This window comes from Charadrius vociferus, unplaced genomic scaffold (genome assembly GCF_000708025.1).
Source record: "Charadrius vociferus isolate BGI_N301 unplaced genomic scaffold, ASM70802v2 scaffold760, whole genome shotgun sequence".
Classification (NCBI taxonomy): Eukaryota; Metazoa; Chordata; class Aves; order Charadriiformes; family Charadriidae; genus Charadrius; species Charadrius vociferus.
Genome location: NW_009647322.1, coordinates 768,353 through 794,062, shown reverse-complemented (window position 1 = coordinate 794,062; position 25,710 = coordinate 768,353). Strand labels below are relative to the sequence as shown.

The 25,710-nt window shown below is 44.6% G+C and overlaps 1 protein-coding gene across 1 annotated transcript in view; it reads left to right on the top strand.

Annotated features, from left to right (window-relative positions):
• Positions 1-25,710, top strand: part of EEPD1 (endonuclease/exonuclease/phosphatase family domain containing 1) — a 67,815-nt gene that overhangs the window by 30,993 nt on the left and 11,112 nt on the right. The window contains exons 2-3 of the mRNA XM_009880072.1: positions 6,314-6,365; positions 25,207-25,317. Of these exons, the coding sequence (XP_009878374.1) occupies positions 6,314-6,365; positions 25,207-25,317 (163 nt within the window). The remainder of the gene's footprint in view (positions 1-6,313; positions 6,366-25,206; positions 25,318-25,710) is intronic.

The window sequence follows — 25,710 nt, the reverse complement described above, 5'->3', positions numbered from 1 at the left end:
CCAAATTACCAGGTTCTGCAGTGAATGAGAACCTCAGTTCCACTCAAGGGCCAGCTCGGCAGATGCAGGTCACTGTGCTTGTTGATGCAGGGCTCTGCTCTGGAGACCTCCCTTGATAGTGGCAGCCAACTGACATGTGTCCATAGTGGCTGCAAGTCCAGTACTGTGCAAGGATGGTCCAGAAACTGGCTGTAGTCCTAAATCCTCTCTACCCCTATCCTAGAGCACCCTTCAGGCTGGTTTTGAGGGGAGCAGCTTCTCTTCCTGAGGTGAAGACCCTCAGATGCATTCTGCATGGATGGATCTTGGATTTGCCTGGCGTGGTGGTTTCTGTCTATCCCATCTGCCTTGCTGCAGAGCCGTAGGTTTGCTGGTTTGCAGGCAGATGACCCTGCAGTAGTTCTTAGGAAGGCCCTGACATCCCCTATTGGAAGAGCAGATGGGATTTTGTATGCGAGGTGAACTCCAGCTGGGAAGTGAAGCTCAAGGCAAACAAAATGTGATAATGGCTCACTGTGAATAGGAGAGTACCAGCCAGCAAGGGACCGATCGGCAAGTCTGCAGTATTGCAAAAGGTTGCTAAAAAGCCTTAAGTTATTCCTGGGTGCGTGGGATTAGAGAGAGGAACCCAATGCTATGTGTTTTTAAGTAAGAAGACTTTGAGGAAAGGATTGCAACGCTACCCTGAGGGGTAGAAATGTGCTGTAGCTATAGGCGTTCACTCAGCACCGTGACTCATCTTCTGGAAACCAAAAGGAATTCCCTCAGAGGAGAATGCCGTGCGTCACCCATGGCCAAAAAAAGAGGGAGTCATGTGTTTCCTTGACAGCACATCATGTTTGCATATTTTTACTGCTGGAGGAGAGTCCTTCATGCTCATCACTGCATGTTTTCAAGTATCTTGAGTGTGCCTGGTGTGCCAGGATATTAATTTCAATAGCTTTGTTTAAATAGATCATGTAAGTAATTGAGTCAGTATTCTTAATATGGTTTCAGATACAACAGGGGCCATTTTCATCAAGTCGATATAGTTAGTTGCAGTACAGATTTATTACCAGTATAATTTAAAGCTGGTAGATTAGAGCAGGTGTTCCAGTAACCAAAAGGTGTCTTCAGAAAATATGTTTTTTCTACAACTTTCTTTATGAGTTAGTGCTCACTTACCACAGGTGAGGATGAAAGAGATGACACCGTGGTGTATAAACAGAGTAAATGAGTGTTGTATTGTAGACAGCAAGACCTAGGGCTTCACCATTGGCTTTTGGTAACTCTCTTTGCGTTTCTGCTTTATTAGCGAACTTTTCCTCTCTCTCAGTTACTGAGGAGCTGTATTCCCATCTGCTCGGAAATCCCTGGTGAACACGTAAGCTACAAACAGCATACGTAGTTAGGAGCTGCTTTCAGTGTTTATATGTTTGCTGATGCAGTACCTAAATAAACAGCCTGAGGTTTTTATTTTTCTTCAAAGTATCAAACCCCCCAAAGCAGCAGCCTTGAAAGAAGGTGCATTTCCAAGTTGACGTTGCACAAAGTAGCACATACAAACGTTGCTTGGAAATCCTGGAAGAAATACCAGTAAATAACTGGCTATCAAGAGCAGTTTTCCAGGTAGTGAACTGTAATCCAGTGGGCAGCTGTGGTGGAGCTTCAGGGACAGAAGCGCCTTACAGCTGGTTGTATGAAGACTGATATTTACATTTGTTGATTCCTGTTGACCCAGAAAAAATACCTGTTGTCACCTGAGGAGAAAAAAGTAAAGTACTGGGCAAACATTGATCTGTGTAAATTTATTACCAGTAGAGGAAAGTCTTTTTCTCACCAAGAGTCAAACCGCTGTTGTTGAAAATCACGTAACAACGTTGAATTTGGGTTTTCTTCTCACCCTGCATGTGCAGTATCTCTGAGGGATGCGAACATTTTGCATGGGTTCTTCACCTCTGAACAAGAGTACAGCATCCCTGTAAATATAATGAGACAAAATTAAAAAGATTCCCGCTCCCTGTTTTATTACTGGCTTCTGTGTAACTCAGTATACTTTGTTTTAAAAAAAAAAGCATACCGGTTGAAGGAGTTCTTGTGGGGCTTTACTAGGGTAAGCGGGAAGGAAGGGTAGGTTTGTACAGTAAGATGATGATCTCTAATGAAAACAGTGCTTGCATTTGGGGCAGTCTACCCTCTGTCTTCTGCAGCTATTGAGTGTCAGATAGTCCACAATTAACATTCTAGAAATAACTCGGTCAATTGGTGGAAGTATCAGCAGCCTTGAGTAATAAATTCTACCTTTTGATGATTAAGTGATCAAAAAGTCTCTGGCTTCAACAGGAAAAAGACAAAAGTAATTTGCATAACAAAACCTACATTGTTGTACAGCTTGCAGAAGGGAATGGCAAGGTGTTAGATTTTACTTCCTACGCACGGACTTGAAGCAATCTTTGCAGCAGCCCAGCTGGCTGTGAGCATCCTGGATGCCTCCACATGCGTGTTAGACTACCTCCCCCTCAGCCATCCTGGGTTTTTCCAAAGTGCACTGCAACAGAGGCGAGGCATCCGTAGCTAAAAGGTGATGCCTGAAGTCAGAGACATGGCTTGATCGTGGCTGCATTGCTCCTGACTGTGTTAATGGACTTTGTTCTCCAAGATGCATCAAACTAGGCTCCTTCTGAAATTCCGTGTTGGATGCAACACCGCAGTGTTTTTTAAATGGAGGTGCCTTCTTTGCTCGGTGCCCATCCCGTTTTTATTTTGCTTGCTGGCTGAATTGCAAGGAAAATTATGTTAAAAAATACCTTGTGTTGGCTTTGTAGTTCCCCTCTGTACCTTCCAGTTCAGCTGACTGCTTGTGTGCAGCCTGGTGTGTTTACCAAACGCTGACAGAAAATCATGTGCCCCCTGCTACTGTAGTGGTTGGGCTTTAGTGGAATACCTTTTTCTTTTTCTGGATTATCCCATTGTTTTCCGAACCATCTCCACCCTCTCCATCTTGGTGCTAATAGCTTCTACAGACTGGAAATATATGGTCTGGGGCTATTTTGTAATTCATTGCATATGGGCTTTTTATGATGCTTTGAAGACATCTGAAAACTAGAAGTACATTAAAGTGAAAGCACATTCGTGTTTAGGGCGTTAGGCTGTGAATACTTGTAGCGGAAAGCATTGTAACACCGTAGAAGTACAGGACTAAAGCTGTGTTTTGCCAGCTGCTGTTACAGGATGGACGTACATAATTAATGTATAAGATGTTCATGGACGTTCAAGAATTATGCAACATTGCTCTGAGGTTTTGAAAAGCTAATAAAACTCCTTGTAGTACGTGGCAAATTATATCCTTTGGCAGACTTCTACGTCAACTACTCGCAGTCTTGAATATAAGCTTTTAACTATACCAGCTCTTTGCTGTGTCTGTCTACAGAGTCGTGAAAGTCATTTAAGCAATATTTATATGCATCATTTGATTCTTCCACTGCCACCCAGATGTTTTTGTATCCCTGGGTAAAGGAAATTACCCTCTGGAGTCCAAGGGTAATATATTAAGTGACTGGTTTTAAGGCTGGGTAAGGAGAGTGAGCAGTTGGAGTTGCAATACCAGACTAGTTAATGGGTAAAAAGACTGTCAGCTTTCTACAAGCCTGACTTGGGGCAACATGGTGTGACAGCAGCTTCTGCCCTTGTGGGAGGACGTAAGGAATGATGCCAGGATAGGTGGGCTGAGCTTCCCTGTGGAGGTGAGATTCTTCTCTCCTTTCATTGACCATATAGCTTGTCTAAACACCAGCTTGGTTTAGGCACCAAAGCTGTAGAGAGCTAAAGTTTAGGTGGGCTGAATCGTAACTGTGCTGTCCTAAAGTAGATGCCTAGTTCGGTAAGCGATTGCGTTGTTGATTCCTTGTGCTTTCTGGCCAAGGCAGCTGCTGTGGACTGTTGATGGTGAGTGCCCGGGGATGAAGAGCATGCCCATGGTGCTTCTCTACCCCTTCAGGGAAGGGTGCCTTCTGCACGTTTTTAACCTAATCCGGTAATTAGACTTACCTAGTCTGGTAAGTCTATCATTGGGTACCAGCAAGGAGATCAGCACCTCCCTCTCCACTTCCCCTCCTCAGGAAGCTGTAGAAAGCAGTGACGTCGCCCCTCAGCCTCCTCTCCAAACTTGACAAGCCAGAAGTCCTTAGCAGTTCCTCATATGACATTCCTTCCAGCCCTTTCACCAGCTTTAGTGCCCTCCTCTGGATGCATTCAAGGACCTTTACATCCTTCTTAAATTGTGGGGCCCAGAGCAGCGCACAATAACTCAATGCTGAATACAGCGGGATAATCACCTCTTCTGACCGGCTGGTGATGCTGTGTTTGATGCACCCCAGTATGCGGTTTGCCCTCTTGGCTGCCAGGGCACACTGCTGACTCCTGTTGAGCTTACTGTCAATCAGCACGCCCAGACCCCTTTCTGCAGGGCTGCTCTCCAGCCACTCCTCTCCCAATTCAGACTTGTGCCCGGTGTTACTCCATCCCAGGTGCAGAATCCGCCATTTGTTCTTGTTCAATTTCATACCATTGATGATTGCCCGATGTTCCGGTCTATCTAGATGCAAGGCCTCTTGTCCCTCAAGAAAGTAAAGAGCACCTCCCAGGTTGGTATCATCAGCAAACCTACCAATGGCGCATTTAACTCCTACATCCAAATCATTGATAAATATATTGAACAGACTGGGCCTAGAATTGAACCCTGAGGAATACCACTGGTGACTGGGCGCCAGCCAGATGTAGCCCCATTCACTACAACCCTTTCAGCCCTGCTGTCCAGCCAGTTCTTCACCCAGCGCACCGTGTACCTGCTTATCTCACAGTTGGACAACTTGTCCAGAAGGGTGCTGTCAGGGACAGTATTAAAAGCCTTACTAAAATCCAGAAAAATGACATCCACTGCCTTCCCGTGACATCCCACCCACCTTCATCCACTGGGTGGGTGATCTTAACATAGAAGGATATTAAATTGGTTGAACAGGACTTCCCCTTTGTGAATCCATGTGGACTGTGCCTGATTATTGCATTATATTTAAATGTCTTTTGATAGTATAATCATCTCCATAGTTTTTCTAGGAGCTGAGGTTGGACTAACAGGTCTGTAGTTCCCTGGGTCTTCCCTCATGCCCTTCTTGTAAATTGGAATAAGGTTGGCTAGCTTCCAGTCAGTGGGGACCTCCCCAGACTCGCAAGACCTTTGGTAGATGATTGAGAGGGGTCCTGCCATAACATCTGCCATCTCCTTCAGAAGTCCAGGATGAATCCCATTAAGCCTCCTGGACTTGTGAACACTCAGCTGATACAGCTGGTCCCTTACCATTTGTGTCCACAAATGGAAAACCACTGTTCCTACAGTGAACATTTTCCAGTTTCCTACCTGTCCTGAGAACCCTGCAGCTTGGTGGGGATGCAACAAGGTCTTCTGAAATTCCTCAGCATGGAAGGGATTGGGCTTTTGCGCCATGTGGGGACAATGTACAAGTAACTGAAGTTGAAGGTGAATGGATAATTTCTAATCACTCATTAAACTAATTATGAAAGTATAGGTGTTGTACAAGGTTTTCTTATATATCTTGATTTGGCTGTGATTTTACCTGTCTTAGAGAGCAAAATCCTGCTTAAGTAATTCTCATAGTCATATTGAACTGAACAAAATTCAGTGTGCATGATGTTGCCCCTAGAGGTAAACTTAGAAAAGATTCAGTAGGTGAAGAAATTTGGTTTTGGTTAGTAAGTGGCATTACAATAATGATAATTATTGATTATGTCTCCACCCTGCTTTCAAACACTTATGCACATTTCCCTCATATCTCCCTCAAATTTCTTGAGCTGGATTGTCTTAGTTACTGTATCTCATATATAATACTTTAAATCCCTGGGAGTGACTGTTGTAGGACTCATAGACACCTGTTGATACTGAAGAACAAAGATGACTAAAACCAAAAGAAATATTTAGAGTCTTTCTCTGTGTTCATAATTCAGAAGATCCTTCAGTATTAATTTAGGGTATTAAAAATGTAACGATTAATGCAGTTTCTCTGTAAGGTGAATTCTGATACGCTTGTAAGTCAGAAACCAGAAAATCTGTTTGGGACAGCTAAATCAAAGCAAAGAGAGTAACACTGGTTCTCTCTTGCTTTAGTTTATTATATCCTGAGCACTCTGTGTATCTGTACCTCTAAAGACATTTTTTGTGAAGTGAGAAGATATAGAGACCTTCAGTTCTGCTCTTACTTGTGTTTCTGTAATGATTGCACTGGAGTGATTCATTCTTTTTTTTCTCTGTTATTTCTTACAGCATCAAGCTTTTGGCTGTGCAGGAGCTGGTCGATAGAGAAGTGCTGGAAAAGGTATTTAAAATATATCTAATAGAACCGTCATAATACATGTATTATGACAGCACTCTTAAAGCCCTCTGTGTTAGCTGGGCTTCCTAACTTTATGGAAAATCATGGAGCATAAACCAGGAAATCTCTCTAGCTACACAGCACATGAAGTCAGAGGGGTGATGTTTTGTCTAAGCTGACTGCATGCTTTTGATATTTTCTGATTTTACAATGGGCTTGGGGTAAGCAGTGCCTCTAGTTCGCCCCATATTAGCTTTCCTGAAATTAGTTCCTTGCTAACGGCTAGGATAAGTGGTTGATTTGAACCGAAAACGATGAATGTCTGAAGCAGAAAGAGCATCTGAGAGGCCCCTTTTGAGCATCCAGCTGAGGAGAATGGCAGGAGGTGCCTTGGAAGAAATGCAGTTTAATTTGGTGATGAAAGGATCAAAGCAGCCAGCTACTCAACATCAGCCCTAACATCACCAGCTGAGTATATGGTGCATGTTAGCCCGAGCTCTTCTCCTGGCTGCCTTGCACAGGGATAGGCCTTCCAGGGAGCTGAGGGATGTGCCATCCATCAACTGTCCCAGGGACGGCAGGGTTTGCAAACAGCCTGTGTTCGGCTGTGTGAGGGGCAGAGAGGAGGAGCTGTATGGAGCTGATGGCTTCCAGCATCCAAGCAGTGTGGTCCTGTTCAGGGGGCGCATCCCCCTGGTCCAGCGCCCAAGACCTCCTGTTGGCTTAGCCAAGGTGTTGGTGCCGCAGTAGTATGAAATCCTACCTGCAGAGCCACAGCAAAAACAGTAGCCACAAAAAGCTGGAGGGTTTGTAAACAATTTGTTGCTCTTCAGCCAAGTGCGTTGAGAACACAGCAGTACCCTACAGATTATTTCCTTCTGCATGAAGAGCCAAATGTTGTATTTCTTACTGGTTTATGATTTTGCTGGCCTGGAGGGTAGGACTGGACTCCTCGTGCCCCCACTGGGCCTGGTGGGTTCCCTTCACTTTCTGCACCACTTCCTTCATCTGGGAGACCAAGGGACCAGCATGGAACTATGAGAGACGTGGTAGGATTCCAAGAAAACAACTGGATTCAGAGTCCTGCTGGGAAAACTGCTGCCTTATGGCAGGCGTTGAGCTGGTGCTGACCCAAGCAGCTCCTCTGTACCTGTGAGTCACCTGGCAAAGCTCAGGGAGGAAGGAGGAAACCTTCTCCTGCCTCGAGCGCATCCTGTCTGTGTGAAGGAGAAGGTCCTGCAGCCCAGATGGCCATGGCTACATCTGCTGGGTTCTCTAGAAAATACTGGGTAAAATGAAATGCAGCAGCAGTGGGTGCTTCAGCGTTGTGCTCTGCCACTGACTGGAGATACGTTTCGTAAAGGTCCTATGTACAACCTGGTTAATTCAGGAGGGGCGTCTCTCCTTTGGTTTTGGTGAACTCAGATTTTTACCCGAAGAGGTGGGTTTTGTTAAAAGGCAGCAACAGAGGACTGGGCAGGTGATACTGTAGTTTTCTGCACGCGGAGAAGACACGATTCTCAACCACTCATTGTACAAAACAGGTTAATATTCACAAATTGTTGTCATTTGCAGCAGTCGGGCTTCTCTGGCACCTCACACCCTGTACACTTCTCACCTTTCTATCCGGCCTGCACCTCCCTTTGGCCCAACGCCTCCTAAAACACGGCTTGGCAGGGACGAGTGACCTCAGGCTGGTGGGAATGGCTGTTTGAGGCATTGTCTGGAGCTCTGCAGGAAGCTCTTCAGAAAGGCTCAGCCTCAGAAAAATGATCTTTCTAAATTGAGCTCTCTGAATATTTGATATCTGCTTTCATACAATGCCAAGCTTAAAGAATTTAAAAGGCCAGTTTCGCCCTCTGGAAAATAACAGGGTGGAATTATGTAAGTTCAAAGAAATATGCCGATGTTATTTTTTAAATACAGGAGAGGAAAAAAAGTAGTCTAGAACGAAATCTCTTGTTCTGCCTGCTTGCAGACTCAGGTTTTGAGAACACATGCTGAGTTTTGTATTCATAAATCACTATTTATCTGCACTATATTGAAGCACTACAGAATATTATTAAATTATAATATTTTAATGTTCGTTGCAAGATGGATTTTTCTGTTTTTTTTGCAGAGAAGTTTCCTTTAAGATAGCTATGGACATTATAACCTAAAAGTTTTCCCTATAGGATGCTTTCTAGTCTGTCACAGATGGTTTTGAACTTTTGTCACCTTATTATTTCTAATATTCAATGCCCAGCTTTGAAAGTGTTGTGTATTTTTGGTACTTGCATGGAAACTCAGAGTGAGTAGAAGCAAGCTGGTGAACGGCAGGGCCCCCCCGAAAAGACTTACAGGCACACACTAGCGCTCGTGCTGCAGGCTAGCTCCTTTAAATCAAATCACTGTGAAGTTAAGCGTGTGTGTAGTGAGTCTCTTGAGAAGCGGGGCCTTGAGACAGTATCAGAAAATTATCTGGCACTGCAAAGCACAGTTTACTGTCACCTTTTTGAAACGGTCTGGGAGGCGAGGCACGTGAAGCAGCAGGTTTTCGGAGCAGGCTGGGAGAACCTACTTGAACCGTTGGGGTGTTGAGAAGATGGCAGCCCCCTGCGGGTATGTGGCAGACAGCTTTGCCCTCGCGTAGAGGAGCGCTGCTGTGCTTCAAAGGCTGCGCACCAGTTATTTGCTGATTGCTTACAGCAAAAAGGGTTTAATGCCATTCTGACTGTCTTAGATACTTTATCATCTTTAAATGTTTTTGCCACCTTGGTCATTGAAAATCAGTTTATCACCCCGTGAGAAGCTTTGTGTCATGCTAAGACTCTATTTGTTTAATTTCATAAACCCTAACGTTTTGGCAAATTTGGCCAAAACGACGCTTTAAGCCAAAGATCTACCACACGTGACTGCATTTATGCCTGGGGTTGCCGAGACAGAAGGGATGATCGGCTGAGTTTGACTACAGCTCGTCCTGGCTGGAGACAAGCTTTTCTGACCCTTGGATGCTGTTCATCGGCTGGTTTGTTCCTCTGGGGTACCACAGACGCCCGTAAGCGCTGCAGAAGCGGGGAGCTGCTTGTGGAGCTGGACCCCAGCACCACACTTGCTGTCATTAAGAACGTAAAAATGATAATTTATCTCAGTGAAACAAGACCAGGTCACGTAAGAAGGACAAGAGTCTTTACCTGGAGGAAATTCTGGGTGAGAGGCGGGTTTGTTTGTGTTTGGTTTGGCCGTAGCCCATCAGACCCGTTCCAGCACATAGTCCACACGAGCGGTCTCACGGGTGGCTTAAAACCCAGCGCGTGCTTACCTGCGTTTTGTCTTACCTTGAACCTCCAAATCGATCTGTTTGCTTCTCCCTGCCTCCTCACTGAGCATTGCCCCCGGCTGCCACGGGATCGCGTTGCTGGCGTGCCTTTGCTTCAGAAGTGCGGCTGCCGTTTTCTGGGGGCGGTAACGAACGCAGAGGGTGAGATGCCAAGGGAGGGCTTGCGGTCGTGACAGCCTCGTCCCTGCAAGGGTTCAAGGCCACTCAGGCGTTTGAAAGAAGTATCTCAGGCATGCAGGTTTGTTGGCGCTGCGTCCTGCGTGAAGCGTCTCTTCCGGTTCCAGAAGTGCAGCTCTGGGAGAGACCCCAAGGGACACCCTTGCCCCAACGTGGTTTTTTTTGAGTGCTTTACTCAGTTTAATTTTTGGGAAGTCCTTAACTGCAGCTGAAGAACTCTACTTGGCAAGTGTTAATCGTATTTATTTGGGGAAAGGGAAAAAATAATTCTCCTGAGGAACATGCTGTTTTTATAGTTTAAAAATAAAACTGTTTAAGTAATTAGCAGGTTGAACTGCCCAGCCAGGTGACGTTTCACACTGGTTGCTGTTTTAGCGTTTAAGTCCTTTTCTGCGGGCAACAAGTGTGCCAAAAGGATTGTTCTCATTGGTGCCTGATGCCAGTAGGATGTGCAGGAACAGTCATCCATATTGTAAGAAAAATAAAAACATTCTTTGCATCCTGTCAAGTGTTGTTCCCCCCCCCCCCCCGCCTTTCAGGTGCTAACACAGGGTCTTGAACGCATTTCTCCTTCAGAGATAGGTTATTGAGGAAAGTTAAATTATCTGTAGAACAACGCTATATTTAGTAACCCCCTGGCAGCTTTTTATAAGGTAAGCCTGCTTTGGGAACAAGCAACAGTAACCCATTAGTTTCCTATTTGTGTATTAATAGGCAAGCGCACCTGCTGTTACTGGGGATGAGAAAGGACTGTCCACTTGACTCCAAAGGCAGAGCAGTTTGTTGGCTTCTCATCTGGGAAATGCAAATCGCGTAACCCTGATTCAGCAGTTCGTGAAAGTGTGGGGTTCATCTGCAAAGTGATGCTTGTTCTGCGTGAAGTTGCAAATGATCTGTCTAGAGTGGCGTGAGAGATAGGCAGGGTGGGCTGAAGCACGGTAGGAGTTGGGGTGAGAATTGTGATTTTGTTCAGGGATGATGTTTGTGAAGTTGATAATTTGCAGCTTAAAAATCAGGATAAGTAACGTAGGTTTCGTTATCAAGGTCTGTCTGTGCAATTGTCTGATGGCAAATTTATTCACTGTGAGCTACGTCCAAGAGGTCGGTGAAAAGAAAGTGAGTAGAACAAAGTAATTGTCAGCAGGCTTACATTGTCTGTATGGGGATTTGCGCCATCACTGGAGAAATTTTGGAGGTCACAAATCAAAAGGGATTGAAAGTCTTTCACCTGGCGTTCGGAAGTGGAGTTCATACATTAGCTAGGCACCAGGAGAGGCAACGACGTTGCTTCTAGCTGTCTTAGTACAGGAAGGGATCCCTTCTGTCTGCTGGCCAAGCGTTACATGGTCATCCATTGGGTATTTCTGCTGATGAAGAGTTGGGATGATAGAATGAGAAAACTCTGATCAGCCTTCTCCTCCAGATAGATTCTGCCCCCTCCCCGCCCTGAAGAGTTATTTCTCTTTCCTTGAAGAGAAGATCTTTATCCTATTGAATAAAATGGGAAGCTTAGCACTGTAGGAAGCAGTCCCTGGGATCTGTGCTCACTTTTTGACTTTTTCCACCTCCCTCAGCAGTACTGATGGGTGGAGTTGTCTCCCGTGGTGTGGAATTTGTTTCCTGGGTTTCCTCACCTGTGGGAAGGACCAGTGTCTGTATTTGAGAGATGTTCGCTTGATGCAACCTCTTCCCATCGTGCAGAACTTTCATACTGTGCCTGAGGAATCAATGCACCGCAACTGGGGTGGCACTGAGGAGGTGGCATTATTTTAGTAAAAGAAAATTAACCTGCCTGTCATCGATCAGAAGCAGCTTTTGTCTGAGGGGAAATGCAATGACTAACGTTGCCCAATTTTATAGGGTGGGACCCAGGAGATGAGCACAAAAGGGACGGCTTGTTTCTTTCTAGTTGCATCGCTCTAATAGTGCAATTTCAGCTACAGTCAAAAACGAGTTTGGAAAATGCTGAGCTGCGCTGTGCATTCCCTGCTGTAGCCTTCTCCTTTCTACACAGAGCATGGAGAATTTTAACTAGAAATTTGCTTTTGTTTTCTTGATCCAGTGTTCTGTTTCCTCCAGATATTATCTGAACATAAAAAGTATGACGTCAATTGAGGTTCCAGAATTTCCAGTATGAAATGCATCTGCTGGACGTTTTTATTTATCTTTTGTCTGCTTTTGAGTAGATTGAGCCAGATCAGTGTTTAATCGTGATTAAACCCATTGTAATCTCTGTTCTTTATAAAATCCCTCTCGGAGCAGAGCAGGTTGTTTATTTGTGAAAGGTTATCCCTAGGAGCTTGCTGGTATGTGAACAAAGAGGTGCTGTTTTCCATTTGCAGGGGTAGGCATCGGCACATCGCTTCTTGCTTGCATGGATATAAGTATGTTTGCATGTGCGTTTGCTGAGAGCAGTTGAAAGTGAGCTATAATAATATGACTTGACATCTGTGCCCAGTTCTGGGCTCCCCAGTTCAAGAAGGACAGGGAACTGCTGGAGAGGGTCCAGCAAAGGGCTATGAAGATGATTAGGGGATTGGAACGTCTCTCTTATGAGGAAAGGCTTAGGGACTTGGGTCTTTTTAGTCTGGAGAAAAGAAGACTGAGGGGGATCTTATTAATGCTTATAAATACTTAAAGGGAGGGTGCCAGGGAGATGGGAACAGTCTTTTTTCAGTGGTGCCCAGTGATAGGACAAGAGGTAACAGGCACCAACTTGAATATAGGAAGTTCCATCTAAACACGAGGAGGAACTTCTTTATTTTGAGGGTGGCAGAGCACTGTCACAGGCTGCCCAGAGAGGTTGTGGAGTCTCCCGCTCTGGAGACATTCAAAACCCGCCTGGATGCTGTCCTGTGCAACCTGCTGTAGGTGACCCTGCTCTGGCAGGGGGGTTGGACTAGGTGATCTCCAGAGGTCCCTTCCAACCCTGCCCATTCTGTGATTCTGTGACATGGAGCAGCTGGTCACCCGAGGCTGTTTATCTGGCCCATCACCATTTATTCCACGAGCACCAAGTGGCTGGTCATGCACTCAATGCCGCCCTTGCAGGCAAATGTTATTCCCTGCATATATTTGTGTGTGTGTATATGTTATTCCCGTGCACTGGCATGGGAGCTACCATCAATGTCTCCTGAAGGAAGAGCAGGGAAGGGCTGGTGACACCTGCTCCTGCAGGGCGAGGGTCTACCATTGCTTTCTGAGCTCTGCAGGTACTGAGGATGCACCACCGGGAATATGTCTGTTGCTCGTGCAGCCGAAATATCCCACACTGTTGCTGCTGTTTGGTGTTTTGGAGAGTGCAATCGCACAGCGGTCCCAGAGAGGTAGGGAAGAGTTCTGGTTATCCTGGATTTATGGAGGCGTGCTGGAGTTAAAAGGAAATCACATGATTTTGTCAGAGTCACCTAAGATAACCGACTCCAAACAGAGTCGGGAAGTGGACCTCAGTCTCCTGAGTCCCAGGCACTCTTCTAATGCCAAGACCGTCCTTCCTCTGGGGTGTGAATTGTTTCGGTATGTACCCCAGAAATGCAGTTATTTCAGGATTGAGTCTTTGTGCACATATTTTTAAAAGCCATAGTTGTCCTGTACAGCGTGAGCCCTGTCTTGCAATCTTGCTTTGCTTCGGAGCTATCGATTAAAAAAGATTATAAGGTAATTGGCAATGAATGAATTAGTTGCTGTAAATGAGTTATATTTACTGCCTGTTCTTAGAACTGTCCTTTCCAGAAAGAGGTTGACCTCTTTGAAACTTAAGTACATTTGGATGTCCTCTAGAGTCAGATAAGGAAACAGCAGTCTCGCTTTCAGAGAGCAGGAAAAGGAGACATAGACTTGGCCACTGACTCACTCGGCACATTTGATCAATCTGTTCCAGCCCCGTTGCTGCCTCATTTTTCCGTTCCCCATTCCCAGAGGAGAGGTGGAATCAAGCCTCTCGCTGTACCTTCTGCCTAATTCAGCCTTGGGACAGATTTCTGCATAATTCATCAGCTGAAGTAAGTTCTCCTGCCCTGTTCTTTCAAAGCCACCATGGAGTCAATGATTGACCACTTAGAGTAGAATCATCCAACTGAGTTTATTTTAATTCTTTAATTCTTTTTCTCCCCTTATTCCCTATTGCTTACCCTTTTGCTTTCCCACACCCTTCCTATATTTCCCCTTATCTTTTTCCCTTGTCTTGTTTATCTGAGTGCAGGTAATACTCAGGGGTGCAAAGTCTTTTTTTTTTTTTTTCAGACTTCACTCCCTGGGGTCAAGAAATCTCAGGGTGAAGGAAAGTATAGCTGTTACTGTGAAGGAACCATTTTTGGCTGAGTGGAACCAGACACCATGTTGACACCATTTCTTACAATATGTGAGGTTTCTTCGGGATTATCCCATTCACTGAATTGACTTAGGAACCCTGCAGCTATACAGTGTTTGCCTCTGGCCTTTCACTTCTTTTCCCCTTTCTGTCTTCTAGGAGGGATCTAGATGGCTAGAATTTTAAGGAGATGTATCAGTAGACCTTATAGCTCTGGCCAGCTCCATGATGATTTCAGTGGCTCTCCGCAGGGAACCGATGACTACTTTGTCTTTCCAGACCCCTCTACTGCAAACTATTGTCAAGTGGTCAGCAGTGTTGGAAGCGCAGGCTCTCATCTACAAGTATGTCTGGCATCTTTGATGCTGGTTGGATTTTTTTTTTCCTTTAGTTGCATTGCCCATTTCCTTTCTGATGAGGAGCGGACTTCAATTAAACAAAACACTAGAAGCCATGCAATACACATCACTGGGTGCCATGGAGAGCACAGGTTGCTCTTAAAATGTTGTCCTTTAGGAGTTGCACTCTTCTTCCCTAGACCATGACTGTGCCTCTCTAAGAAGTGGTGGTATGGAGACTGCTTGTTATACTAGCTTGGCATTCTTTTGTCAGGCATCTAGTCCTATCCCTGGACAGAAGCCAAACTTATCCATTAGTAAAATAATTCTCTACAGTTCCAGAACAAGGAGGAACAGAAAATATGTGTGTACAAATGCTGGCATGTGTTTAAGTTTTGTTTATGGGTGGTAGAAGTAATAGGGGTCCTTAGTCAGTCCTTTTTTTCCTGGCTTTCTTCTAGAAAATGGCAGAAGGCAAAGCAAGTTCATGGAACAGGACCAGTTCTGAATAGTCAACAGCTTTGGGGAAGGGTGGGGGTTTTCTTCCTTTTTAATAGATTGACACAGCAGCAAGAGTGTTTTAATGTCAGTCCAAATAGTTTTTTGGCAGTTTATGTGGATTAAGAAATGCATATGCTGTCTATGGGGAGCCAGAGTCCATTTCATCTGTTAGAGCAGAATTTTGGTCAGGGTTGGAGAGCAGTCCTGTAGACTCTGTGGAGGGCATGCTAGTGGGTATAGACAGAAAACTCATGCAAACCTATAAATAAAGAATGTGCTATTTCTAGGAGGAATCAGTGTCAAATTGGACTGTTTAAATTAAGGGCTAGAGGTGTGAAAAATAATGTAGACACGTATGAGATTTTTTTAAAAATAGGTGAGATGACATGTCCTAATGCTAGCAGCCTGGGAGAGATCCTCCTAATAATAAGTGTCCAAAAAAAAAAGTAATGGAGTAGAATAAGAGACATATTTAAATAACTTTACAGGAGGTGGTACAGTGTTCTGTACGGTGGCATAATCAATGCCTGAAGGAAGAATAAATATTTGAGTCTGGCAATGGTTGTGAGTCATATTATATATTTTTCTCTTCCTTGTTTTTACGTTCATACTGCGGGAAAGAATGCTTGCTCTAAGCAGAGATGTAAATCAGTTGGGGAGAACATTAATACTAACAGTAGGAAAGAAATGGATGGAAGCAAAACGCCCGGTGAATAACTATTTTTGATGCAAGGCTCTGTAGAGGTGGCCAAGCTGTGACCTTGTAATAAAGAGGGCTGTGCCTTTTTCCTTGTGCCACAGTGGTTTCCTTAACACACTGCTCTTATTCTTCTCATATTGCACATCAGCACGGTCCCATCTATCTTTACCGCCATGTATATGCCAGAAGTGCACAATTTAAAAAAAAACAAAACCAAAACCCACAAAAAACCTCAACTCACCTGCTAAGACCTCTGGAAATGAGTAGATTTTTATCATGGGAAAGAAGACCTAGTTATCTTAAGTGCTTAAGCAGCTTTCCTTGATTAATAACATTCAAAACTATGATTTCCCTGTTCCTTTTCGGGTTTGTTTGTTCTTCTTTTGTATTAGAAAACTGTTTTCTCCTCCTCTGGCTGAAGGCAATGTGCAAGTAAGGAGATTCAGATCCTGGCAAATCAATACAGCTCACTGCCTGGTTGGTTTGTTTGTTTTGAAATTGGTGAACAAGAAACAATTATCACTTTGGGGTCTCCTGTTCCATAGGATGATTTTTCTATTCGCTTTCCGTATTAGGGGCTAGGTTCTGATAAACTGATTTTGACCTCACGTAGTCCCAATGATTACTGCGTGAGTAAGGTTGTACGGTTTTACAGTTGTATGGTTTTACATCACACCGCAGAAATTGATTCCTGGGTTTCGTGCTTCATGAGAAAAGAATCAGCCCAGGGATTAAACGAAAAGAAAAAAAGAAAAAAAGAAAAAAAAAAAAAAGAAAAAAAGAGGGGTTCCCAGGAAGCCACTAACTCCTGGTTGCCTGGTGCCTTATATCTAGTCCAAATGAGTACGCATCTTCGGTCTCCTGTACCTGCTGCCCAGTCCATGGCTGTGCAGAGCGGGGGCTGTAATGAGTCAAAATGAGGTACGTGTACTGTGGGTAAATGTGCAGTAGCTCACTTTGTGCAAGACTTGGATCCCTCCGTGTCAGTCGCTGCTTGAAGCATTAGCTGTAGTAATACACTGAGAGTGGTATTTCTAAAATATCTGACGACACATTGTTCTAATAATCTCAATGATACCTTCCCTAAGCATGTACCTCTGTTCCCAGAGAGGTTTATTTCTGGTGGCAGAGGATGCAGCAAAATCCAACTTGTCTTCTTCCTTTGGAAATAATGAGTTGGGGAAAAAAACTTGGAGAAGCACCTGAGGATTTACAGCAGACAACGTAGTAATAAGTGAATAATTCAGTCGTGGGGCGGCTCTGATTTTAGCACAGCTAACCAGTTGAGCAGACTGTTTTATGACAATGTAGCACAAGTGTTTGAACTCAACCACTCATCGCTTATAGAAGCAGCTTGATGAAAAAGATAGCCTCATAGTCATAAGGGCTTCTTTTTATTCTTCTTTGTATCACATCAGTTCTCTTAGCATGCCATTATTGCTGTTAATGATTATACTGCTTACTTATGCAGAATAAAACACTCTCTTGAAAAGGCTTCAAGAATAAATTGCAAAGATTTGTGACCGTACTAGACAACCTCTTGAGACTTAATTCCTGTATTATGTTTAAAAATAAAAAAAAAGGCCTTAAGGGGACAAAAAGAAGTAGTCAGGAAATGTCTTCTGCAAAATGAGTCTGTCCCATGAAGTACAAGGAAACAGCTCATCTTGTGAATGGAAACAAGAAATTAAGCACCCACAAAACTTCTCCAACATGGAGGCTGGCAAATATAGGCGCTCTCTTCCATAGAGAAAGGGCAGCATAGATTTCCACTAAGCTTCCACTAAGCATCAGTGAAGACAACTTCCCTTTAAATAGCAAACTGGCTGAAAGATGTTACGTATCCCATCTTGACGGTATGTAGTTGAGCATCCTGTAATTCTTCAATAGTGGCCCCAGCATTTAAAAAGTGTTAGGGGAGTTATTGCATTGCCTCTTTCAGTTGTTGTTGTTTTGCTGCTCTGCACCAAAGGTTTCCGTGTCTTCCTTTTGAAGATCTATAAAAAGACATTGTTTATATAAATAATCACTTTTGTTTAGGATGAAGGTAGGAGAACATGCCAGTGAATGATCTGCATTGTTGTCTCGGGAACACTATGATTAAAGGGGAGCAGAGAACTGATTTTATGGGCTACAATCTGGTTTTTTAATCACATATTCAAAACTAAAGAAAGTAATTTCCTCTTAGATATTACAAAGAATTAAGCAGTTGAGTGACTGTGGTGAGCTGTAATTCATCTGGGAGAGCAGTGTAGAAACTCACTGCTAAATTTTCCAAAATAAGTACTCAAAAAGGAAAGCAAATAACTTGGGAGTACAAACTTACACTCCCACCACTCCCCAACTGATCCTGATTAAAAAAAAATAATAAATGATTTGATTCAAACAGGTTCGTATATGGAAACAAATCATTACACATTTTTCATAATTGAGATAATGTTAGGCTTATCGGCATAATTGCTTCCCGCACATTCATGAAGCACAATGGGTGAGTAACACAGCGGCGGCAGGAGAGAGGCGCGTGTCCAGCTGGATTCACGTCCACGGGCTGGTTCAAAGCAGGGCCAAGCTCGTGAAGGGGCTCAGATACCTGACGCAGGAAACGATGCCCCCGGTTTGAAGAACCTTCCAATCCTGCCGAGCATCATGGAGCTGCTGCCTAACCCCAGGGGTGCCTAAATGGCGGAGTCCTCTGATGCTTTGCTTTCACGGTCCTCAGGTAAGCAGAGCGATGCTTCTCTGCAGACCCAGAATTACCCCCATCTGAAGCAGGCAGAGCGGTCGTGGACAACTTAGCTTCTAGCCTATGTATAGTTGGGCTTGAAAAATGAGCCTTCCTCATCCTATCTCCTCTCAGGAGCTCAGTCTCAGAGTTTTCTTTTTTTAAGTATTAAGCTTAGAAGTGGGCTTTGCAGCAAAGCTGGGAATTGGGGTCGCCAGGCAGCAAGGCTGCAGTGCGGTAAAGGTTTGCTCTCCGGTCCGTAACGTGGTGCGTGGAGCACTCATTTCGGAGCTGAATGAGAATCTGATCCTCAGAGGAAGGAAATCCTTTCTCTGTGGGTCTCTGTCTGAATTACGGGGATGCTCTTTAAGAAGCAGAAGCAGCACATTTTCCAGGAAAAAAATGAGTCGTGCCTGAGTTGATGAAAAAGCCGTAGGTGCCTTCAGATGGACTAGGACTTGGGACCCCAGTATGTATGCATGTTATCACAACAAATGAGCTTTGTATATCCATAGCGTGTAAAGGCTGAGGTGATGACTGTGCCTATAGGTGCTGTATTATTTCTGAAGAAAGACACTGTTTGAGGATTTGGCTCTGCTGAAGGGCTCTGCCTTGATTTCGCTGCTCGCAACGAGTTAATAGAGCTCTTTGAAGGATGTGTTAGATAGTGTGTGTGAAGAATGTGGAGGACGGCAAGGATTTACCCTCTTGTCGATCTGAATGTTTTGATTTAGCTCTAGGAACAATAAACAAGTACATAAAGGATGGGAAGGTATTGCCCCAGCTCTCAATGACTCGGTACAAACAGGACACGCTAGCGTGGCAGAAGAGGCAGATAAGCTTTCCAGGAGTAATTCTGTGGCTGCTGCTCTTTCCATAGATTGGTTCCTTATCTTTTTTTTTTTTTTAATCCTAGAAATTTTCTCCTAAACTTTTTATTATTTCTTCAGCTCTGACTGCTTTGTAGAATTATATACAATTAAGGTAGAAGAGGGAGAAGTAGAGAACTTTTTCCAACACAAATGTACAGATAAGGCTGAGACTGAAACAGATTCCCGGGGGGGGGTTGTTCTCCTTTGAAAACACTCCTCATTATCTGTCTATCAGACCCCCATCCACCTTCCAAGTTTTATTTGCCTTTATGTAATATCAGTACTTGAACAACACAGGCAATAAATATTATGCAATCTTTCATGAAGTCTTCCTAGAAGGGACTAGTTGAACGGGCATGTGAAAAATGTTGTATCTTAACACAGGGCCACCATGATTTTCCCTCGTGTTATTTATATGGTTCCTGTGAACAGAGTTTGTGAGTGCATCCCCTATGCCAGCAGGTCCATCTATTTCTTGTGTGTGCATTTTTTGGCTACTTCTGTAAAAGGGAAAAGGATACGCTTGAGGGAAAGGCAAACAAGCAATGAAGGCCTGAGATGACACGGTGGTCAGTGGGAAATGGGATCCATCATTGAGTCACTTCCCCTTTTCCTTCCCTGCTGTTACATTTGGTTATAGGAGAATGCAGATGTAACTGAAAAGCCTGATGCTCCTCTGTGTCCCCTTCCGTAGTTGCTCCTGCCTGTGGGAGGTGGATGTGGTGGTGTTGGGCTGCAGAAGTGCACTGAGCATCCCGGCCCTGCTGCGTCTTGCATCCCCTCTTGACTTGCCTTGCCCTGCCACATGTGGCTGCACCAGGACAACAGTCCTGAAGCCTTTGACCTTTCCTTACCCCTACCTCAGTAGCCAGTTCAGCAAGATACAACACCCACAAGTCTCTCCATCCTCTAACTCTGCCTCTTCCTCCTCGCAAACGTGATCTAATAGACCACTCTTCTTCTTCTGGAGCGTCGGTGTTAAACCAGGATGCTTTACCTAAACCCAAAGGTGTTGATTTCAAGTTCTCAGAAATATTTGTAATTTTTCTGCTCCCAGCTTTCTAGGTCAGGCTTCATTAGGATGCACCGACTGTAGCTGTGTCCTCTACGTGGTAGATTGGATTAGGATTACAGGTATTCGAGTCTGCTTTTTCAATTGGAAATAAAAGTACATTCCACTGGGATGAATAAATAAAAAAGGATAATATGCATTTAATTCCAGGAACGTGATTTTTGATGTTTACAATACCCAGTGATGGAGAAGGGAAGGCACACATATATATATTAAAGGGTGGATTAAAAAAGAGCAGTGCCAGATGGTCTCATGAAGCCACTGTCAATTTTCTCATATCTTCTATCAGAAATATATTAGATCGTGTTTCGGGATGGGAGTTTTATGGGAGAGGGTTGGGGGGCTTCTCCTCAAGTGCCACTGCACAATTTACAAGGTATATCACAGAGCTCTTCTGTTTACCCTTTCCTGAAGCACCAAGTCCACCACTGGAAGATGCTCTGTAGCACAGAACAGTCCTTAACTCCCTGTTTTTCAGCCCATGACCTGCACATTCCTGCGGTCAATTAAATACTACTAAGAGGTCCCTCAAAAGTAACAGGAAAGTGAGCCCATTAGCAGAAGACTTAAACTTTTCATGCATGGATACGGATTTCTACTTCAAGACCTATCCAGGATCTACAATTTGAAAAAAGGTGGTGAATTTTGACCTAATAATATAGTTTAACATCTTTTTTTGCTGGTCAGGGTCTCCTTTTCAACTACTGCCAGCTCCCACACTTGAACACCAAGTCTCTTTCACCATGACGGTGTCAAATCTTTGACACCTCAACATAGCTGAAATGATAAAGAATTGATAGAAGTTTCATAAGCTTCTCTGCCTGTTAAGAAACCGTGTGTATGTGACATTTAGAAATGGAGTATTTATTCCCTAGCTCTCCTCTCTTCTCTTGGTTAAGGGGAACCTTTGCTTTGGTGAAGTAAGTTGTTGTTTACCTTTACTGCAGTGCCCTTTTGGCCTGAAAGCTTCTGTGGTAATTAACCAAAGCAGACAGTTAATTGCTTTGAGTGCCTTTCTAAAGTTCAGGCAATGATTACTGGGACATACAGTGCCATAACAACAGGCTCACCGTGGAAGCTCCTCCTCACTGTTCCTTCTCTCCTCGCCCTCCTTACAGCCTCTGCTCTGACTCCAGGTCTGAAATGAAAGTGTCCTCCAAAGAGGAGTCACTGGCTAATAAGAAATGTGTAATTTATTCAGCCCTAAGTCATTGTTTTCCTGGGTCACGTTTCGTTTCCTCAGGGTTTAGGAGTAGGGCACCCTCTTTTCGAGCAAGAGATGCTTCTTCACCTTCACCAGGAGGTCTCTGGCTCAAGTGTGGTCCCCAGTGCTCATGTTACAGCAGTAACACTTGACAGGCAAAGACGTTCAGCACGGGGTGGTGTTGTCATCTGGAAAAGATGACCCTGCTGTGCCTGGTTTGGGACTGGCTGCACAAATAGCACCCCAAAAGAAAACAAAGATTAGCCAGGGCATCCTGAACAAGAGGTGGTGAGATCTGCTTGTGAGCTACGGCAGGGTGCAAGCTGGCAGCTCATCTAGCGTGCAGACGTACTGCACTGGAAGAGATTTAGCTTCATACCCTCATCAGATGCTCTTGCTGGCAGTACTTGGAGTGTCTTGGGGAGGCCAGCCCAGCATATGTTCTTCTTCCTGCTCCCAAATTAGTCCAAGACCCCTTGCCTTCCTCTGTCCAGTCCCTCCTCAAATGTGCATTTCCCCAGCTTCTTCCAACTGCCCTCCTTTCCAGTGTCAGTGATACGCTCATTCCTGCACCCGTCTCTGCTTCTGGAGGGGCTGGAAGCAACAGGCACTGGCTCCTTATCAGGGTGGACAAAGAGCAATTACATCTTTGGATCCTCCCTTCTTGGGAAAATGACGTGTTGCTGATGAGGAAAGGCAATGGGGCTTGTCCTGGGGTGGTGGCCCTTGTTGGCGCCATGCATGCCAGGTGGGGGCGATGGGCAGGTACCTGGCACGAGAGGGTTGACCTCTCAAGAGCAGAGGCTGCTTTTGCCTAGAGCATGCCTGGAGCTTGGTGCTGCCACGTTCCTGCTCCCCAGCAGCACTGCCTATCCCACGAAAACCGGCACCCAGCCGCAAGAGAGACCGTGGCGGCGTAGGTGTAACACGGGACGCCCTTGTTAATAAGCCTTGGTGCTGGTGGTATTATGGTCTGTGGCTGAGTTTTGACTCGGTATGTGTAGGATTCAATGAAGAAGCCGATTGAATTTCAGGAAACTTGCAGCCTGAAAGGCTCCAGAGAAAAACAAAACTAGAACTTTTTCTTTTTTTTTTTTTTTTTTGTAAAAAACCCCATTGTTCTGATTGACTGAGATTTTAATTTTGATTTTTTCTTTACCACTTGAGGAACTGCTCCTCAAAGGGATTGGCATAGCTCTAACTTTGTTTTGCAAAGGAGGAAAGGCATTTTTTTCATTCCCAATGTGGGCTAGGACCTTGTCTGTATATTTTTACTGTATGAGGGAAAGTGTAATGTTGTTTGACATTGGGTTTTGTGGGCAGAGCAACATGCTTTGAGAAATGCTCCTCTCACTGCAGCAAAAAAACGTGACCTAAGCAAGTATTCTGTCACAGCTTCAAAATTTGTGAGCCTGTAAGCCCTGGAAAATGGGCACAGATTAAAGTCAGCTGCTGTAGGCCAAGTGCTCTGTTGCTGCAACTGTACCCAGAACAGGCTGATGGCTTTTTTCTCAACAAACCGTGTAATCTTATTTGTCATCTTTTTGTTTGAGCAAAGTTAAATCAAGGCCTGAAAAAAAAAAAAAAAAATCGATTTGGAGGAAACAAAATATTCAAACTCGTTGACTGCAGATGCTCTTTTTAATAAAGTGATGGTTTCTTTAGGATTTATTCAGCCCTGTCGTACCCTTTGTGCTGGCTGGACTTCCTAGGCAGCTGCAACCCAGAGATAAGTTAACTCTTTTGTCAAGTTACAGTTGAACTCCTAATTTCAACATATTTTTTTTTCTGCTGATTTTTTTAAATGTTAGAAAACTCGCTCACCAAATTCATGCTGTTGAAAGTCATCAGAATGACATCAGGAATGAATAATTCTTGCTGCTGTGATTTATTGTGTTTATTAGGGTAGCACCTGGCAGTCAGTTGAGAGCAGAGCTCTGTTCCCAGGCCATGCAATCACCCTGCGTGCCTCCTCGTTTAATAAGTCAGCCCAGCCCTAGCGCTGCCTGAAGGTATATCACAGAGAATAACACGGTATGTTAATGCGGCATCTTGGATAAGAAGCCCCAGCCAATCTCTGCATTTCAGAAAACTGCTTTAAAAGGTGTGCCAAGTATTTTTGCTTTGGGTGTGCAACCAAAATGACTTTCAGCCTTCCGAGGCAAAAAAAGGTTGCTGGGTTGCGTGTATCTGAGAAGCCAAGGCTTACAGCTTCAGCCTCCAGGATGCTGAACTTGCAGACGAGGCAGTTAGTGAAAGAGCAGGGTTTGATTTTTATTTTTGAAACAAAAGATAAAAAAATCATGAGAATAGCTGTCCCATCATTTTGGTGATATCCATGTAGGAAACACTTATATCTGTGTGGTTTATCACTGTAGCTCTTTGAACTGTGTTTGGTGTGTCCCACTGCAAAGAGTCACTGTGTACAGGAGGTTATTATTTGCCTTGAAAATCCTTCTTGGTTAAATTGCTGCTTGACTTGGAGGGGCGCTCTGGATACAAGATTTTGTCTGAGGATACTCTTTCACTGGGAAAAACCTCTGCGTTTCAATGCAGTTTCTCCTGTGGCAGAGATAACGAAGTGATGCGCAGTGAAAGTCTGGGTTGCTCTTTCGCAGCGATGCGTTTTTCCTGAGCCCCTTCCCCTGGAAAGCAGCCGCTATGTGTGCTTGGACACACAAAGTTACCAGAGTGCTGTGGCTGTGGCCAGGAAGAGCAATGCCTCTGGGGAGCATCAGAAGGATCTGCTGGATCTGTGTGCAAGTGTGCAGCTGATCCTTTTGTGGACAGGGAGTTTCAAGCATCTGTCTTAATATACCATGTAGCGGTATACAGTGCTATTATAGCATCTATGATGTACGCGCAGGTGCAAAATGCTGGGTGGAGATGTGACAGACGTTCTTTTAACAACATTTCTGGAAAGGCCAGAAACTTTAGACAGAACTCCTGCAGCAGTTATAGGGTTTGCCTCTGGTACGTGTTTTATGGTTGCAATTTATTACTTTCCCATTGAAAAGCAGATGTTGAAACACCCCCTACAGTATTAAGGATCTCCTTCCAATCGATCATCTGTCCTGCAGCGTGGCCTTGGGTGTGATAATTTGTTTGGGGTTCCTTAGCCTAAATGCTCAGCTTCTTTGCCATCAAGGTACTTGTCACTCGTCTCTCCGCTCACGCTGAGCCCAAAATGGGATGAGGAGAAAGGTCCTTAGCTCATCTCAGAGCTGCCGGGGGGCCGCAGTCTCCCTGGGATAAAGTCAGAGGAGTCTTAACCCCCAAAACAGCAGCTATTGAGCTTGGCCTACACCCTTCCTCTCGTGTTGTGCTGACAGCCTCAGTCCTGAGGGAGAAATGTTCTAGTCATAGCACATGCACTGAGTTACTTTAATTCCTATTTATCTCCTAGTAATGCCCAGTCGGGGGTGAGTCAGGCTGGGATGTGGCCCGGACCACCTCCTTTGTGAGCCTTCAGGGAGGGCAGAGAGCACAGCCTGCGCCCCGCGCTGTGTCTTACCAATGCCTTGCTATATGCTTTATTTCGCAGGTCTTTTTTAAACACTACAAAGCTGATCATGGTTTGTTGTTTTGTTTTGTTTTGTTGTGTCCCCCCCCCCTTTCCTCTCTCTCTAGTTCTGTACGGAGCTGAACCAGCCGACGCTGCCAAACATCCGCAAGTGGAAGGGCCCCAGAGGATGTTGGAAGGGTGTTGTTTCCGAAAAACCCTCGGGCCAGCTACACAAGGTACATTAATCCCCAAGTCTGAACTTTGGCTTTGCTTTTTCCCCCCTCCCCCCTCTAACCAAGGACATATTTTGAATGTTTAAGGCAGAACATTTTGCAAATCTTTTTTTTGGCAAGGTTTGCACCTCTTGTTTTTTAAGCTGACTGTTCCTATAGCTTTCGATTTGACTGTGCGATTGATTTTTGGGAAGAATTGTTTTCCTCAGCCTGTGGCACACTTGCAAGGAGGAAGGGGGGGCGGTGTTTGGGGGAAGGTATGGTGGATAAAAACAGTGTAGAAATATGGAAGAAAGGCTACACATTCAGGCAAGGAAAGAGTCCTCGGTTTTGCCCCTGGCAGGCTGCAGTACTTTTGAATTTTTTTGTGCTCGTCAGCTGAGCTTGTTCCCTAGC